General features: G+C 40.4%; 1 protein-coding gene across 2 annotated transcripts in view; it reads right to left on the bottom strand.

The window, feature by feature from the left end:
* RNGTT (RNA guanylyltransferase and 5'-phosphatase) overlaps positions 1-8,026 on the bottom strand; it is a 171,845-nt gene extending 163,819 nt beyond the window's left edge. Inside the window, exons 1-2 of one of the 2 annotated variants that reach the window (XM_005518195.3) lie at positions 7,903-8,026; positions 1,966-2,075 (exon numbers count right to left, since the gene is read on the bottom strand). In XM_005518195.3, coding sequence (XP_005518252.1) covers positions 1,966-2,075; positions 7,903-7,966 — 174 coding nt within the window. In that variant the 5' untranslated portion in view covers positions 7,967-8,026. Of the gene's footprint in view, positions 1-1,965; positions 2,076-7,327; positions 7,401-7,902 lie in introns of those variants that run through there. The other variant, XM_014263722.2, reaches the window with a different exon arrangement.
* Positions 8,027-15,491: the final 7,465 nt, after the last annotated feature.

Here is a 15,491-nt window from a genome sequence, read left to right as displayed (position 1 = left end):
GTGGCACTATTCTCAGGTCTGGGCTGGGGAAGAGAAATACTTCCACAGGAGAATTAAGCCCAGCAGCTTCGGGGTGGAGCAGCAGGCTTATCTGCTGCCAGGTCTGCACAGACTCTCCCCAGCCTGGTGGGGAGGAGAGGTTTTCAGTGTGTAGCCTCTGGGCAGAGGCAGTGAACACCCTGCACAGACTAGCACAGCTGTGGGGCCTCCCACCCCAGGAAAGCCACATCTGCAGGACAGATCATGGTCCATCAAAGGCCCCCTGAATGGTTCCCCAGACCCTGCACCAGAGCACTGCACATGATGTGAAATGATGCAACTGACACAGAGCCTTGCAAGGGACAGTGTCAAACTTTGCCCCACTCAGGGGAGGCACCTGGGCATTCCCACCTGGCCCAAACGCATATTAATCCACTGCGTTCTATACTTTGTGGCAGGGCACTCTCCCCACCAAGACCAGAGGGAGAGGAGCAGCAAGATGTCCTTGGGACCCTCAGAAGGGCAGTATGTTTCTACTTAATCTGTCCCTGTCACTCTTCCCACCTCTTTTTTCTATTTCTTCCTTTCTCTTTACTTCTTTTACTGTTAAATAAACTATATACATTTTTTGGTATCAACATTTAACCTTGTTTGGTTTTAATCTTGTCTTAGGAAATATTTTGAACCTCAGGATTCTTATCTTTTTATTCACAGAGAGCTCTGTTTGATCCTCTGTGATTAGAGCTGATCATAAAAGCACAGATGCAAGAACTCTATCAAGAAAAATCCTACCAGTTCAAGCACCAAGAACAGGCACATATGGTTCACTGATCGTACTTCCTTATCACATTACTGCACCGGTCCTTCTACCACTGCTACACTGATTAGTTCACCATCTACTTCATACCTAAGCTTAAATAAAATTAATAAAATGAGGATTCCCATCTTTTAGTCATCTAATTCTTCTGATGTTTCAGGTCTGATGCTGTTAAATAAATTCAGTATTAATTTAACTTCAATCCACAGCAAAAAATAATGAAAAAACCCACAGAAAAAACACCATTTGCATGATTCATCTCAGATACAATCAAAACAAATGACACTGAGCTTCTATATAAAGTTTAATAACCAATTAAATTAATTAGGTGGTAAGCCTTTCTTTGCCTGGCAGGCTCAAAATCCCATTTCCCACATCTCCAGATGCACCAGTCTGGCCACAACATTCCAGAGAACTACGTGAAAGGCTGGAGAGGTCCTGTTCCCCACCTTTAATGTCACAGTTGTGCTACAGTGCAGAACAACACGCAAACTGAAGCACGCAGATAGAAATGGGCAAAACAGAGGATGAAGAAGTGAGCCAGAACCACAAGTCTGAAGTGATGGATGCCACAAGGTTTAATAAGGCAAAGTGCAGGGTCCTGTGCTCAGGCCACAGCAGCCCAGGCAGTGCTAGACGCAGGGGGAAGAGTGGCTTGAGAGCTGCTCAGCAGGAAGGGACATAGGGGTGGCTGGGGGCAGCTGGCTCAGTGTCAGCCAACACTGTGCTGCCCGAGGGGCCAAGAAGGCCAATGGCACCTGGCCTGTATCAGTAATGGTGTGACCAGCAGGACCAGGGCAGTGATTGTGCCCCTGTACTCAGCATTGGTGAGGCCACACCTCGAGTGCTGTGCTCAGTTCTGGGCCCTTCACTTCAAAAAGAACATTGAGGTGCTGGACGATGAACAGAGAAGAGCAACAAGGCTCATGCAGTGTCTCTTATGAGGAACAGCAGAGGGAGCTCAAGAACTCTAACCTGTAAGAAAATGCTTTCGGAAATCCATTAATTACAGAGGAGACCAGGAAATCTAAACAAACATTACAAAAATTTTCTGTACAAGTGTCCCAAACAAAGCCATCAACCACTTTTTCCTTAGATCTGAAAAGCAACACTTAAGTAAACATTAATAAGGAAAGCAATGTTTCAGTTATTAGAAAATTTAACTTTACCTTCAGACTCTTTAAGTAGTTGGATAACATACTTGGGTGAAAACGATTTTCTTCAGCAACCTGCTCATCATATCTTGGTCCTAACATTGTCTTCAAAGGTAAAAACTTCCCTATGAAAAATAATAAAATTTTGCAGTATTTTATGTACAGTTACAACTTAGCATTTCAAAGCAACATGCTGAGCAGTTTTAGAATTCACCTTCAATAATAAATATTTTTTAATAATAAATTATTATTTATTCTGCAATAATAAAAAATTGCAGAAATAGTACTGTCAACAGAAAATTGGAATATTTTTTAGTTATGAGTTCTCTGAATTCACAAGTTTAAAAGTTTAAAGGAAATACAGGTCAGCTCATCTAAAACAGTGTAATTTAGCATTTTTAGCTAATTTTTAGTGTGATTTAAGTTAGGAGGCTACAGCACAACAGAATATAGAAAATTTAAACTCAGTACAGTTGAAAATATGAAAACAGCATTTTAAAATGACAGTTTGTCATCCAATCATGGAAACATCAGCTTTGATTACCTGCAAATATAACATACAGTAAAGATCCCTGCAAAAAAAAAATTTAACAACACTCTATATAGTTTCAAATAAGCATCTATCTTCCACGAAATGGACATTAGAAACCACAGAAGACAGACAGACAGACATGGAAACTATGAAGCTTTATGCAACTGGTTAGCTCAGGTTAGATGTTCATGAGCAACATGCAAAACAGGTTCACTGTTTACCTGTCTGAGACCATTCCAAAATTCACAGCTAAAAGGAGAGTTACTCTGTCATACAACCAACACTCACATTAAACAGTAATAAATTAGTCACTTCAACTTGTTTGAGTATTAGAAAAATTTCACTTTATTGCCCTTTGCCTTTTCATCCCAAGTTACACACCCTCCATCTACCCTGGTAAAGGCTGTTGGGTTGGATACCTCCCCTCCATTTCCTCATTTCTTCAACTATCCAATTTTCTTGCTTCTTTGTGTTCCTTTTCACCTTCATTCAGTCTCTCTCTCTATTAGCCCTTCCACTTTAACTCATAATACTCCTCTGTACAGACTGATTATGCGAATCCTAAGTTTACATTATTTAAACACAAAAATTTATCATCACCCTAATTGTTGCAAAAGAACATTGTGCTTGTAAGTTTTTTGACTTTGCCACTTCTCAAGCCCACACAAACACATCTAGTCATTCATTATGGAACACGAAGAATGTAACTAAGCTTTTTTAACCGAGGCACTCAAGAATAGGAGCTGCAATGATGAATGAGTCAATGGCTACATAAGAAAACCACCATCCTTTACAAGATGCTGAGAAAAGAAAAGAGTGAGAAAACTGCCTGGAGGTTACAATTGCTTCCTATAGCACCTGATATGAGACTGTACAGTCACACAGAAGACTCTTCTGTTCTCCATCTTCTGGAACAGAGAATGATCATGTTCATTCTCTTCCTAGTAGCAAACCTTGATTTAGTGTCTGATTTGTACTCTGATTTCTTTTTGAGCAACCAAAATACATTACTGTTCATTGACAGGAAAAGACAAAGAAATCTAGTCAGCATCCCCTGCAGTATTTGAATACCTTCAGACAGCTGCAGAAGTGATGAATATTTCATATAGAGCCCATTTACTATGTCTTTCAAAGCTGGAACACAGATGTTTGGAAGTATTTAGGTGCTCAGCATCTATAAATTCCAGTTTCTTCTTCTCTACCTGGAAAATTTGCAATTTAGTTTCTGTACAGATGCTTGAAAACCCTCCTTCCCTGTCTGCATACAAGCCTCTCATTAAGCATCGTCAAGCTACTGAAAAGCTAAGCTTTAATTCTAAAAAGATTTCTAACCTTTTTGAATAACATGGACAAGTATAAAGGAGGCAGAAGCTACTGTCTCTTCTACAGTTTTACCTTACATCTTACACTAAAGAAGTGATGCAGTAACAGCTGATTGCAACTCAACTTAAGCCTCCATGCATCAGCTTTTGAAGATTAAAAAATCATTTGTTGAATTAGGTGATCCAACAGTAACAAAGTGATATTTTAAATGGATATCAAAGCATCCCAAGTCATTTGAGTACCTAAACTACATTATGACACTAATTTTAACTCCTCAGTAGAATTTCCAAATTAACTTCAAAACGTTACTGAAACCCTGGTAACTGATGATTACCTACTTCCACAATTAAGTTCAAATCTGTCAGAGAGTTTTGGAAGTGGCTATTAAAAAACATTTTCCAAATTAGTTACCTAAGAGATGATATTTCTTTAGGCTGAATAATAGGTAAAAAATTCTAAAAATAAAGAGCCCAGTATACAGAGCACAGACATCAATTGGATAAATCTGAGGAAGACTGAAATGAACAATGTAAGACATCACATTTTCGACATGTATGTGCTCTAACTTTGTCAATTTCTTTATCTTCAAATCTAAATTCTAGAGCATACCAGTGAAAAAATACTCTTAATTTAGCCAAATTTTCTGTGGCATGAAGCTATCAACTCAAAACATGACACATAATTTTATATGGCCATGGTATGTTTAGACTGAGCATTGATTAGAAAGGCTAGACTGGGTAAAGTGACAGAGCTTAAGGGAATAAAATTAAATTGTAAAATCCACAATTAAAAAAAAAACCCAGTATCTCTAAAAAGTAACAGTTTTCTGATTCAAGAGAACTATGCTGCACCAAAGCATCCATTTCACCTAGTATGTCATCACCAACACAGGCCAGTAACAGACAACTAGGAAAGAGTAAAACAATGACAATGACAATTCTTTATCAGATTGTCCTCCCCAACTACAACAAGCTGTAGCTCAGAAGCATTTCCTGAGCCAGAAGCATTACTCTTAATTTAAGAGTAAATTATTTATGAGTGCTTTCTCATATGCAATATGGATGTTGTCCATAATACTCCACAGTTCTGCATGCCATGTGTATGTCTAGAAAAGGATTAATAATATGCATCAATAGGAGGCTGGAAAATGCTGCTGATACACTTCTCATGCCTTTTCTTCCGCATCGTGCTAGCACTTTCCATGGCAAAATTGCCAAGAGAATGGGTTTTCAATGGTCATGAAAAGCAGACAGCTGCTGAGATGGTGATGCCAAGACATCATTGCTGAAGCAACCTGATCACTTCAGATCTAAGCATTCAGAAAAAGCTCTTTTGATCAAAATGACTGAAGTTCTACTACAATGCAATAAATGTGAAAATGTGCAATTCTGAGGAACTACTGCACCATAAAACCAGAAAGTGGCACAAAACTACCAATATTTAAAGAAGTGAACTGCAAGGTAATGGGTGATGTAGATTAATTCACCCTGTCCAGGATAAAGATCCCCGTTAACCTGAATGAACCCAGACTCACCAATAGCAGAGTTTCAGGCCTCATTAGTACATGCATTGAGGTCATCTAGAAATTCTAGATGCCACAACCATGAGACAAGAGCATCATGATCAAACACTCAATGAATATGAGCCCCACAGAAGCCATGAAAACCTTACTTAGCAACACTATTACTAATACACTATCAGATGGAAATAAAGCCACATACAGGTCCTTGGAAATCTGATTTAAACACTAATTAAAACTAAAATGTAACATATCTGGGAGATAGTACCAACATCAATTAAACCCTAAAAATTATCTCCCATAAAACTGCTAGATGTCTATGAATGTAAAACAGCAAAAAAGGGAAGAAGACCAATGGCATACCATTACTTCTGGTAAGCTGTTCACACTAAAAACTAAAAATCAGGTGAATGAGAACACATCCTGATAAAGCACTCAAAGAAATGAGCCAAGCACTTTCACGTTTTTTACTGTGCATTAACTTCCTGTGCATGATCACATGGAATGGAAAATAATTACCTTGCAGTTCCTGAATAAACAAACACACAAGCAGTGATGGCACAGCAGATGACACACCGATGACCCTCATTCATGCTTACTCTAGGTTGCTATTTCTGAGAAACCATGGCTCAAAAGACAAACAAAAGTCACAACTAACAGAGATCAAGAACGTGCTGAGAAGAAAATCACAGAATAAAGAATCATTAGTCTGTTTTTGTCATGGTCAAAGGCTTAGGCTATCAAATCTCTCTTATTAGATACAAAGTAATGCATGCAGCCATGATCAGGAGAAAGAGATAATGGACATGAGCAATCCAACAACAGTGTTATTTAACTAAGCCAAGTTCAGAGAAATATAAGGAACTTGAGGGAAACCAGTAACAGACAAACTGATGCTTATTACTGATAAACACCAATAATATATTGATAATTACTGAGGATTAAACCAACTGAGATGTCTAACCAGGTTCTAAATATAGCCATCATTGTCTTCCATTCCACAACCAACTGCCATCAAAAAAATGTAAGATGATGTGGGACAGAAAACATGGGAGTTTAACTATCAGGCAAATCATGGCACAATGCCAGTTTAAGTAACACACAGAGTAGCACATGTTGTGTTTTGAAAACATACCTTTACATCATCACAGAGAAGGATATGAAAGGAGTGAAAACTAGAAAATATTGGAGGAAAAAAAAACAAAAAACAACTGGAGGTTGGAATTGCTTGCATTATAAAGAAAATAAGAACTTGAGAAAATTGAAAAGAGAGATGTTTGTTTACTTTATCTCATACCAGGCAGCAGAGGAAACATTTACCTGCCGTCAGTATGATAGTTAACACACAATAAAAAATGTGTGTCTAGATGATGCTGAATTCACTACCACTATATGCCAGAAGACTAGATACTGAGTAACAACCGAGACCTTGTGTTATGGGTAAGAATATCCAAGAAGACAGAACCAATGACGAACCCTGAAATACAAGCCTAGAGTACAACACTTTAACTCATTTTCCAGCTAAAGAACTCAGGAACACTGGTGACTGGAAGGGCATTGTCAGTCAGCAGAGTAACAAACTGACAGAGATAAGACTTCATAGCATTCAGAAAAAAGAGAACCGCACGTGGAAGAGGCTGCACAAAGGACTGGTATCACAGAATTGGTCAGGGTGGAAAGGACCACAGAGGGTCATCTGGTCCAACCTCCCTGCTCAAACAGAGTAATCCTACAGCACATTGCACAGGACTGCATCCAGATGCCTCTTGATTATCTCCAGTATAGGAGACTCAACAATCTCTCAGGGCAATCTCTTCCAGTTCAGTCATCTGCACGGTAGAGAAGTTCATCCTCATGTTCAGGTGTAACTTCCTGTCCATCAGTTTCTGCCCATTCCCTCTTTTCCTATTGCTTGGCACCACCAAGAGCCTAGTTCCATCTTCCTGACATCCCCCCACACCTTTATATATTTATACACATTAATGAAATCCCCTCTCAGTCACCTCTTCTCAAGGCTGAACAAGCTCAGCTCTCTGCTTTTCCTCCTAAGAAAAATGCTCCAAGCCTCTGATCAACTTAGTAGCTCCAGTATGGCACCTTCTGCATGCCTGGCTGTCACCCCTCTGATCAGTTGTAAAAGACAGGAAAAGTTTTAGCCCGAAACTGAACCAGTGCGAAGCGAAAGCCCAGCACTAAGGCTCCGGGGGGCAAGAGAGGGCCCGCACCCCTGCACCTCTGGGAGAGGCCGGGGCGAGTCCGTGTCAGAGGGGGGGCACAGGCCGAAGGGAGGGCGAGCCCGGCGCTGAAGGCAGAGCGCTGCTGCGGGCCGGGCTTTAAGGAGAACAGCCGCCCAACGGGAGTCAGATCCGGGACAAACACCGGCCAGGAGCTCGGGGGGGAACACTGCACAACCGTAGCCCCGGGACAAAGAGCTCCGCCGGGACAGAGGGCGAGAGGCCGCGGCGGCCCTGGCGCTGAGGAGAAGCGGGACCGGCGGGCAGCGGAGCGCCGCAGGGGAGGGGGCCGGGCCCGCTCCCGCCCCGCGGCCGGGCAGGGCCGGACTGGGCCGGGCGCTCACCTGCCACGGGCTGTCCCCTCCTGGGGCAGTGGAGCCAGCGCGGCGGGATCTTGTTGTAGGACATGGCGGGGCCCGGGGGGGGAGGGAGGGAGGCGGGGAGGGGGCGCGGGGTGCGGGGCGGGCCCCGGGCGGCCCGCGGCCCCTCGCCCGCGGCGCCTCCATTCACACCCGGCTCCGCCTCGACCGCCGCCGTACTCGGAGCGCCGGGAGCCGCTTCCGCTTCCGGGGCTCCGGGACCAGGGGTGGTGCCCGGCCGGGAAGAGGGCAGCGTAACCTGGGGCTCCTCAGCCCGCGAAGCGGGGCGGGCTGGGAAGGGAGGTGGCCACGAACTGCTGCAGGCTCCTCCTCTTTGTGTAGAGGGGGGCCACGAAGCTGGTGAAGGGGCTGGAGCACAAGTTGTATAAGAAGCGCCTGAGGGATCTGGGGGTGTTTAGCCTGAAGAAAAGGAGGCTCAGGGGAAGCCTTATCGCTCTCTACAGCTGGCTGAGGAGGCTGTAGCCAGCTGGGGTTCGGCCTCTTCTCATAGACAACCAGCAAGAGAAACATAGTCATAAGCTGCGCCAGGGGAGGTTTAGGCTGGACATTAGAAGGAATTTCTTCATAGGGATGATTAGGCATTGGAATGGGCTGCCCAGGAAGGTGGTGAAGTCACCATGCCTGGAGGTGTTTAAGGAAAGACTGGATGTGGCACTCGGTGCCATGGTCTAGTTGAAGTGGTGGTGTTTGGTCATAGGTTGGACTTGATCTCAGAGGACTTCTACAACCTAATTGATTCCGTGATTCTGAGTGAGCACCTTCGAGCCACTACAGGAAAGTAACAGGACCTCGCTTGGAAGCAGCTGGGGGGATCATTTGTCCAGCCACAGGAGCAGTCGGCTGAGGCTGCTGCCAGTGCAGAGTTTACACAGGTCTCAGGGAAGACTGAGCAGTGCTTCAAAGAGAATGTAATCCGTGGCTATTGTTATAAGCGCATATTATATTATTGGCTTTTTGCAAATATTATAATGAATGTTATACGTATAAGGTTAGAACATTTTGTTGTATTAATATGGTTTCTTTCATTTCTGATATTGATGAAACTTAGAAATAGTGGTATAATACATATATGTTAGGCTATAACATGATATTAAAGTACAAACTACTTTTGTTTATATAACCCAGAGACTGAAAAGATAGTCAGAGACCCCCCCTTTATTCTTAAGATTATCTTGTCGTCCAAGCCCTCCAAGAGAAGAATTTATTGCATCTGTTATTGGAGGATATAAAACCCAGTGGCGCCAAGAAGATTGATCTGTTGAGAAGGGGGCAAGGTAAAAACTAAACAAAGGAACATCAAAAAACTTAAGAAGAATGTATGAATAAGTATGAGAATTTATGAATATGTAGTAGGGTTCTGTTTTGAAGGTGCAATCCTTTGTTAATAAGGTGTGCTCTCTTGGCTGAATGCAGAGACACCTGGCCATATCTGTATACTTTATTTTTATCTCCTAATTGTCTTTCTATTAAACTTTTAAATTCTATATTAAAGTATGTGAAGCTCGTTTTTCACACTATGGAGGTAGCAGGCTGTGTCAGGTGTGGAAAACGGCCTGAGCTGAAAATAGCTGGAGGCTTAGACGGACATAATTCCTCAGCTTTTACTTTTTGCCAGATGGTCCCTTACAGACAGAAGTGGATGTGGAAATAGGTGTATCCTTCTGGCAGTGCAGCTTATTCTAATCAGGATGTAACGGGTGTGCTGGTGTAGCAGAGATACCTCTGTCCTGGGCCTTCTGTTTCTTTTGTGGAAAAGCACACCCAGAAAGATGGCATGCAGAGAGAAACAAAAACTTTGTTTCCATACAGAATGCCAGTGAAAATTCTCCGTGGGCTTTAAAAGGTTTATTACAGTTGAAATTCAGTTGAAGAATTTTAGCCCTGAAGCGTTTGTCCATGTGAAAGGAATATCTAAAGTGTGGCCTGGTTTAACTCTAGTAAGCAACTAAGTGCAAACAGCCACTTACTCTCTCCTGCCTGTAGCAGGATGGGGGAGAGAATCAGAATGGTGAAAATGAGAAAGATCAGGGGTTGAAATAAATATAAGGGAAAAATAAGGACTTGATTTACTATTTCCCATTGGCAGGCATGAGTTTAGCTATTTCCATGAAAGCTGGGCTTCATCATTAACAACAATGACTTGGGAAGAAAAATACCGTAACTCCAAATGTCCCCTCCTTCTCCAATTTTTTTACTGCTGAGAACATCATATGGTCTGGATATATCCCTTTGTTCAGTTGGGGTCAGCTGTACAAGCTGTTCCAGCTGTGTCCCCTGACAAATTCCTGTGCACCCTCAGCCTGCTCACTGTCAGGGCAGCATGAGAAGCAGAAAAGGTCTTGATGCTGTGCAAGACCTACTCAGCATTAGCTAAACATCCCAATGTTTCCAATTCCATTTTGGTCACAAATGCAAAATGCAGCACCCTACAAGCTACTACTATGAAAATGAACTATCTCGGCCAAAACCAGTACAGGAGGCTTCAGTGAAGCATCAGGAAACAACAGCAATAGATTATTTTTGTACCTAATTTTCCAGTTACTTACATTTCAGTGCTGTTCCGTCTGCACTTTCTGTTTTGCCATAAGCCAGGTGTGATGTCTTTGCAAGTCAGTAGGTGCCACAGCTTGCAGAACCAAACAGAGTTGTGTGTACAGATACAATAGGAAGCCCTTAGGTTCTGTGAATAAATTAAAATCGTTAAAAGAATTTAATCCATCTAGAATTTATTGCAAACTTCATTACACATTTTCCTCCTGCATTTTATAACTGGATTTTATTAGACATAGTTTCCTCCCTAGAATATCCTCTAATAGTAATTGAGGTATTCAGTTAGGTAGTTTGCATAACTGAGTCATTAGGTTCTCATACTACATTACAAGTTTCTGAATTTTGTCTTCTAAGGCTTTCGTCGTCATCAGATACTAATCTTCTACCTAAAATTGAAGGTCTCGCTACAGCAAAAGACTAATTATATTATTTTCCCTAACTGCTAAATGCACTTCCATTATAATGTTACTTTATGCTGTTTGAAATAAGGTGCTGATTTTGCTTTACAGAACAAACAAGCAACAAGTCAGACACCAGGTGGTGCCGAAGACCGGCCAGAAAAGAAAGTGAGCAAAGTATGATAGTTAACACGCAAGTGCAATGCATGTTCAGAAAGAGTGAGAAGCAAAGGGCAGCAGCAAGATACTCAGTATCTGATTTCAGTAAATTGGGAGCAGCAGTTATGTCAGCAGTATGGCAAAATAAGGAAGAAAACCATTTGGAGAGGGGAAGATTAGTACAAAAATATATCATTAATGGGCAGTAATCTGTTCTCGTTGCCTAGATTTAAGATTCTGATATGCTTTTAAACAAGTGTAAGAGCTGCAGAACAGAAATACGTTTTTTATATATAATATATAGTTAAAATGGGAGGGTACATTTTATTTAGCAATGCACAAAGCAAGTAATTGTTTACAGCTGATGTTACGTGCTATATGCATAGTTATGGACTTTGGCATATTAGACACTTTGAAACTATCTACACAGGCATCTGGTGATGTTTGTATGTGACATCAAACACACTTTGTGAACAGGCATGTCCTGCTGGCCTTTATACCGGCAGTTAATCTGACTCTTCTGGTGTACCAGCAGAGGAATCCAAGTCTCTCATGTCTTCCTGTGACTTTCCAAAGCTGACATGGCTGTGTCTGATCAAGGACTGTGAGGTTGGTCCTAGTACTCATTTCAAGGACTGCTTTGAGAAAACAACTGCAAGGTGTTAATAGTCTATGATATAACATTCCTCTTTACTGTATATAAATTTTCTTTTGTCTTTGAGGTACTTAGATGCTTGTACACTTAACTCTGGTTTCTGCTCACCAATTTTAATCCTTTTCCTGGCAGAGCAGTCACTACAATCAAGAAGTCATTTTCCCAGGGTGCAGTTCATCCTTTGTGCCATGGGTATCACTCCTTTGGTTTCAGCTCAGCCGTGTTGGTTTAGCTAGTGGGGAGCTGAGTTTTTGTTCTTCCTCAACTTCAAACCATAAGAAAAATACCACACAGGAACCACACACACACACGCATGCACACACACACATTTTAACTCTTTTTCCTAATTACATACTGAACATTTACCCAAATTGTTGCTGATGAATAATTTTACACTTTTAATGTCATAAATCATGTAGGTACTTATATTAATGTAAGTTACCTGTTCTACAGAAAATTAATAAATTAGGTACTTCTGACAGAAGAACACATGGTGTTGCCCTCTTATACAGTGATACAGGTTAATGACCCTATTACTGTTCTGTTTCAGTATAGCATTATTTTCCATGTGTTCATAAAGTAATAATGAACGTAATATGATAAACATCCGTTGAGATGCTCTATGAAACAAACATTTCTGATTCTATGTAGTAAGTACATTTCTTAAAAAAAACCAAGCATAAACCTCCCAACAAAGAGATTATTTGCTGAACTGAGATTTCAAATGGATTTAGTTAAGGGAAAGTAACTGTGAAAGAAGCTAACTGTATGCAAACATGATTCATATATTATTTTTTCACTTTGTGGTGTAGGCGTTCACTTGGAAAGAGACTTGATGCAATAAGCTCTTAAGTACATGGAACATAGAAAAATAACTTTTTTATTTACTGATTCAATTGATTTATTCCTTGCTTATTGGTTTTAATGTTCATAGCAAACTGACTTAGGACTACAGTGTTCCCTTATGACTGATTTCAGCATGCATGAAACTTTCATAGGGATAGGTGAGTACTGGTGAATAAATATTTTAACTTTGTTACTGTAGTTGTGTTTTATTCCAATAGTACTTACATTCTAATGGTTTCATAAGAAAAAAACAACAAAAAAACAACTAAAGATAGTAAAATTAAAGTATAGTTTTAGATTTCAGTGGAAATTAATATTATGGCTGCTTATGGTTATGGTCTCTAAAACATATGTAGGCTTCTGCATTTAAAAATGTATGAGTATGCACTGACTCTTAAAAATCAAAAGAAAATCCTTGGAATGCAATATTTTAAATTGATTGCCATTTGTTTGGTGTCAACAAATATTTAAGAACCTAACTTCTGAGACAAATTATGTTTTCAGGATTGAAAATGAAAATAAGACTTAAAAATAAAATTATTTTATTCCTTATGTGTATACAATATGAAAAAGGGGTGTTGAAACAAAGTTTTGAGTGCTACAATATATTTGAGAAATAAAACGTCATTTACAGTGTTGTTTCTACAGAGAGCTTTGGGAGAAAGTCATCAACAAAATTAACAGTCTTTAGTCTTCATGACATTAGGGGGCACCACAACCTCACAGACTTAGAATGACGTAAGTTAAAATATGGCTACTTTTCCTGCTCAAAATAAATAGGGAACTGCATAAAATAGCAAAATTAACTCCTGGACTCATTCCCTAGTGCAAGGTTATGATACAGTTCTTAATAAAATTTCAAACAGAAGACAACCCAGACATTCAGTAGAATATAGACTACACCCTCCTTTTTCTAAGAGTAATAAAATTAACAGACTCATGGATGCTATATATACAGCCTCCTTTCAAGCCTATTTAAATCTTGAAGTTTCCTTTCATCTCAAGCCTCTAAGGTATCACAGTGTTAATTCATTCAGTGGAGGGAATCTCTGTGTGGGCAGGGACCACAGAGGGAGCCTGGGACAGAGCTGCTTTAAATCCAGGTCCCAGGACTGGGTATCTTGCTTGGGGTAATCACCATAAGCTATCAGTCTACACCACCAAACACATGTGTGCTGTGCTGATGACGTGTCACTGCAAGGGGGGACAGTCCCAGTCTTAGATGAAGACATGCAGACATGGCAAATTATTTCCTTAGTAGGTGATTTACTCAGCAGATCTATCTGGGAAGAAAGAGTCTGTCTGTCCAGAGGGTTAGTGCGCTTGAAGAGAGACAACAGCTGTGACTTCAAGCACTGATTTTCAGGCCTGAAAAACAAGATGCCTTACTGTTGATCCTCTACAGCTGAAATGATGGTGTTTTTGATGTATCAGAGATAAGCCGGACAACAAGCTTATAAGCAAGATGCTTGTCATTCCTGGAAGACTTAACACTGGTCTCACTAGTGTTCTTACAGTTTGACCTAGACAACTGAGGCCTTACTTGCATCAGCTCTGAAAGATGATTTTCAATGGAAATACACACTGTAAAAAATATCCACATGTAACATTGAAGAGTATGTGTTCTACCGCATAAAATGAATCATATGATAGTAGTGCACTTTGAGTATGGATGAAGTAATCAAACAATTAAAATGTCACGATGGGAGATGACTAACAGTAGGGCAAAGTATGACATGATATATGAGAAACTCGTCTAATTTAATTAAGTGGAAAGTATGACTCATAGTCTTTGGAGCCGGGCTAGGGAGTGACTGGATTCCACAAAGTGGAGCAGTGTTCTGGTGCTATACTTTCTAGTTTCTCTACTGCCTGAATATGGACACCATAGTAAAAAGCTTTCCCTGACTGGAGGCTGTGGTTAAAAACTAATGGAGTAACTGAAGTCCTGTTAGTGCAGGAGGCAGACTGGGGCAGAAATAGCTGTTAGAGGGTTCCCACTTCTCTACAGCCTGAAACAGCAGAGAGTGGCAGTGTTTCAGCCTATAAACCTGCATGCATGATGATTAAGATCTGGGTTACTATAATGACAGAAGTCTTTCTCATGTGATCAGTCACACAAAGAAAAGATTATTACCCATAGGCACTCCCTTAGACTTTCTGCAATATAATTTTGTACCTATTGATATATATGCTATGATTTTGTATGTGAAGAATAATACATGTAGGAGCTATAATAAAGTACCTGAGAAAATGCATACAGACCTGATTTTATTTATAAAACCTTATTAAGAAAATATCTGTAACATACTGTACAAAAGTAAATTAAGACAGTCTCTCTTTTGAGCTGCTTGAAGTCCTGAAAATACCCCAAGAAAATAGCCAAAGGCAAAGGAAGGGAATAAAGACTAAAGCAGAGGGATCAGCCTGACAGCCCCGCAGACTTTTTAAAAATCAAATCTGAATATATATATTCTATACGAATTAAGTTATGGTAATATAGATGTATGGTTATATATATAATCAAACACTGCTCTTGTGAGGTTAGTTTCGCTTTCTGTTGGTATGCATTGTGGAACAAGCAGTACAAGAACACATGCTACTCCTTCGCAAAAAAGCCTCACTCCAAAGTAGAGAGAGGGAGGAGTATCCTACATTTGCAGCACCACTGATCTAGAGAACTTTAAGAATAAACTGGCAAATTTAATTTTAAATTATTTATTTATTATTTATTTATTTGTTTATATTATTTCTTTATTATGAATAGGTTGTAAATTCTTGTCATCCAAGCATTCCTTAGAGAAAGAGAAAAAATAATTTTTGTTTGGAAAATGTCTGTAATTTCCTATGCTCCTTTCATACTCTCACGACTTTGAGCTCCACAGAACAATGATATTTTATGATGAACATGATGGAATTGACTTGGCCTCAGAGAACATAGTGCC

Source organism: Pseudopodoces humilis, chromosome 3 (genome assembly GCF_049639895.1).
Source record: "Pseudopodoces humilis isolate 2021_Gansu_Grassland_sample_001 chromosome 3, ASM4963989v1, whole genome shotgun sequence".
NCBI classification, from domain to species: domain Eukaryota; kingdom Metazoa; phylum Chordata; class Aves; order Passeriformes; family Paridae; genus Pseudopodoces; species Pseudopodoces humilis.
The sequence above is the reverse complement of the archived record's forward strand: the minus strand, read 5'-3'. Positions and strand labels throughout refer to the sequence as shown.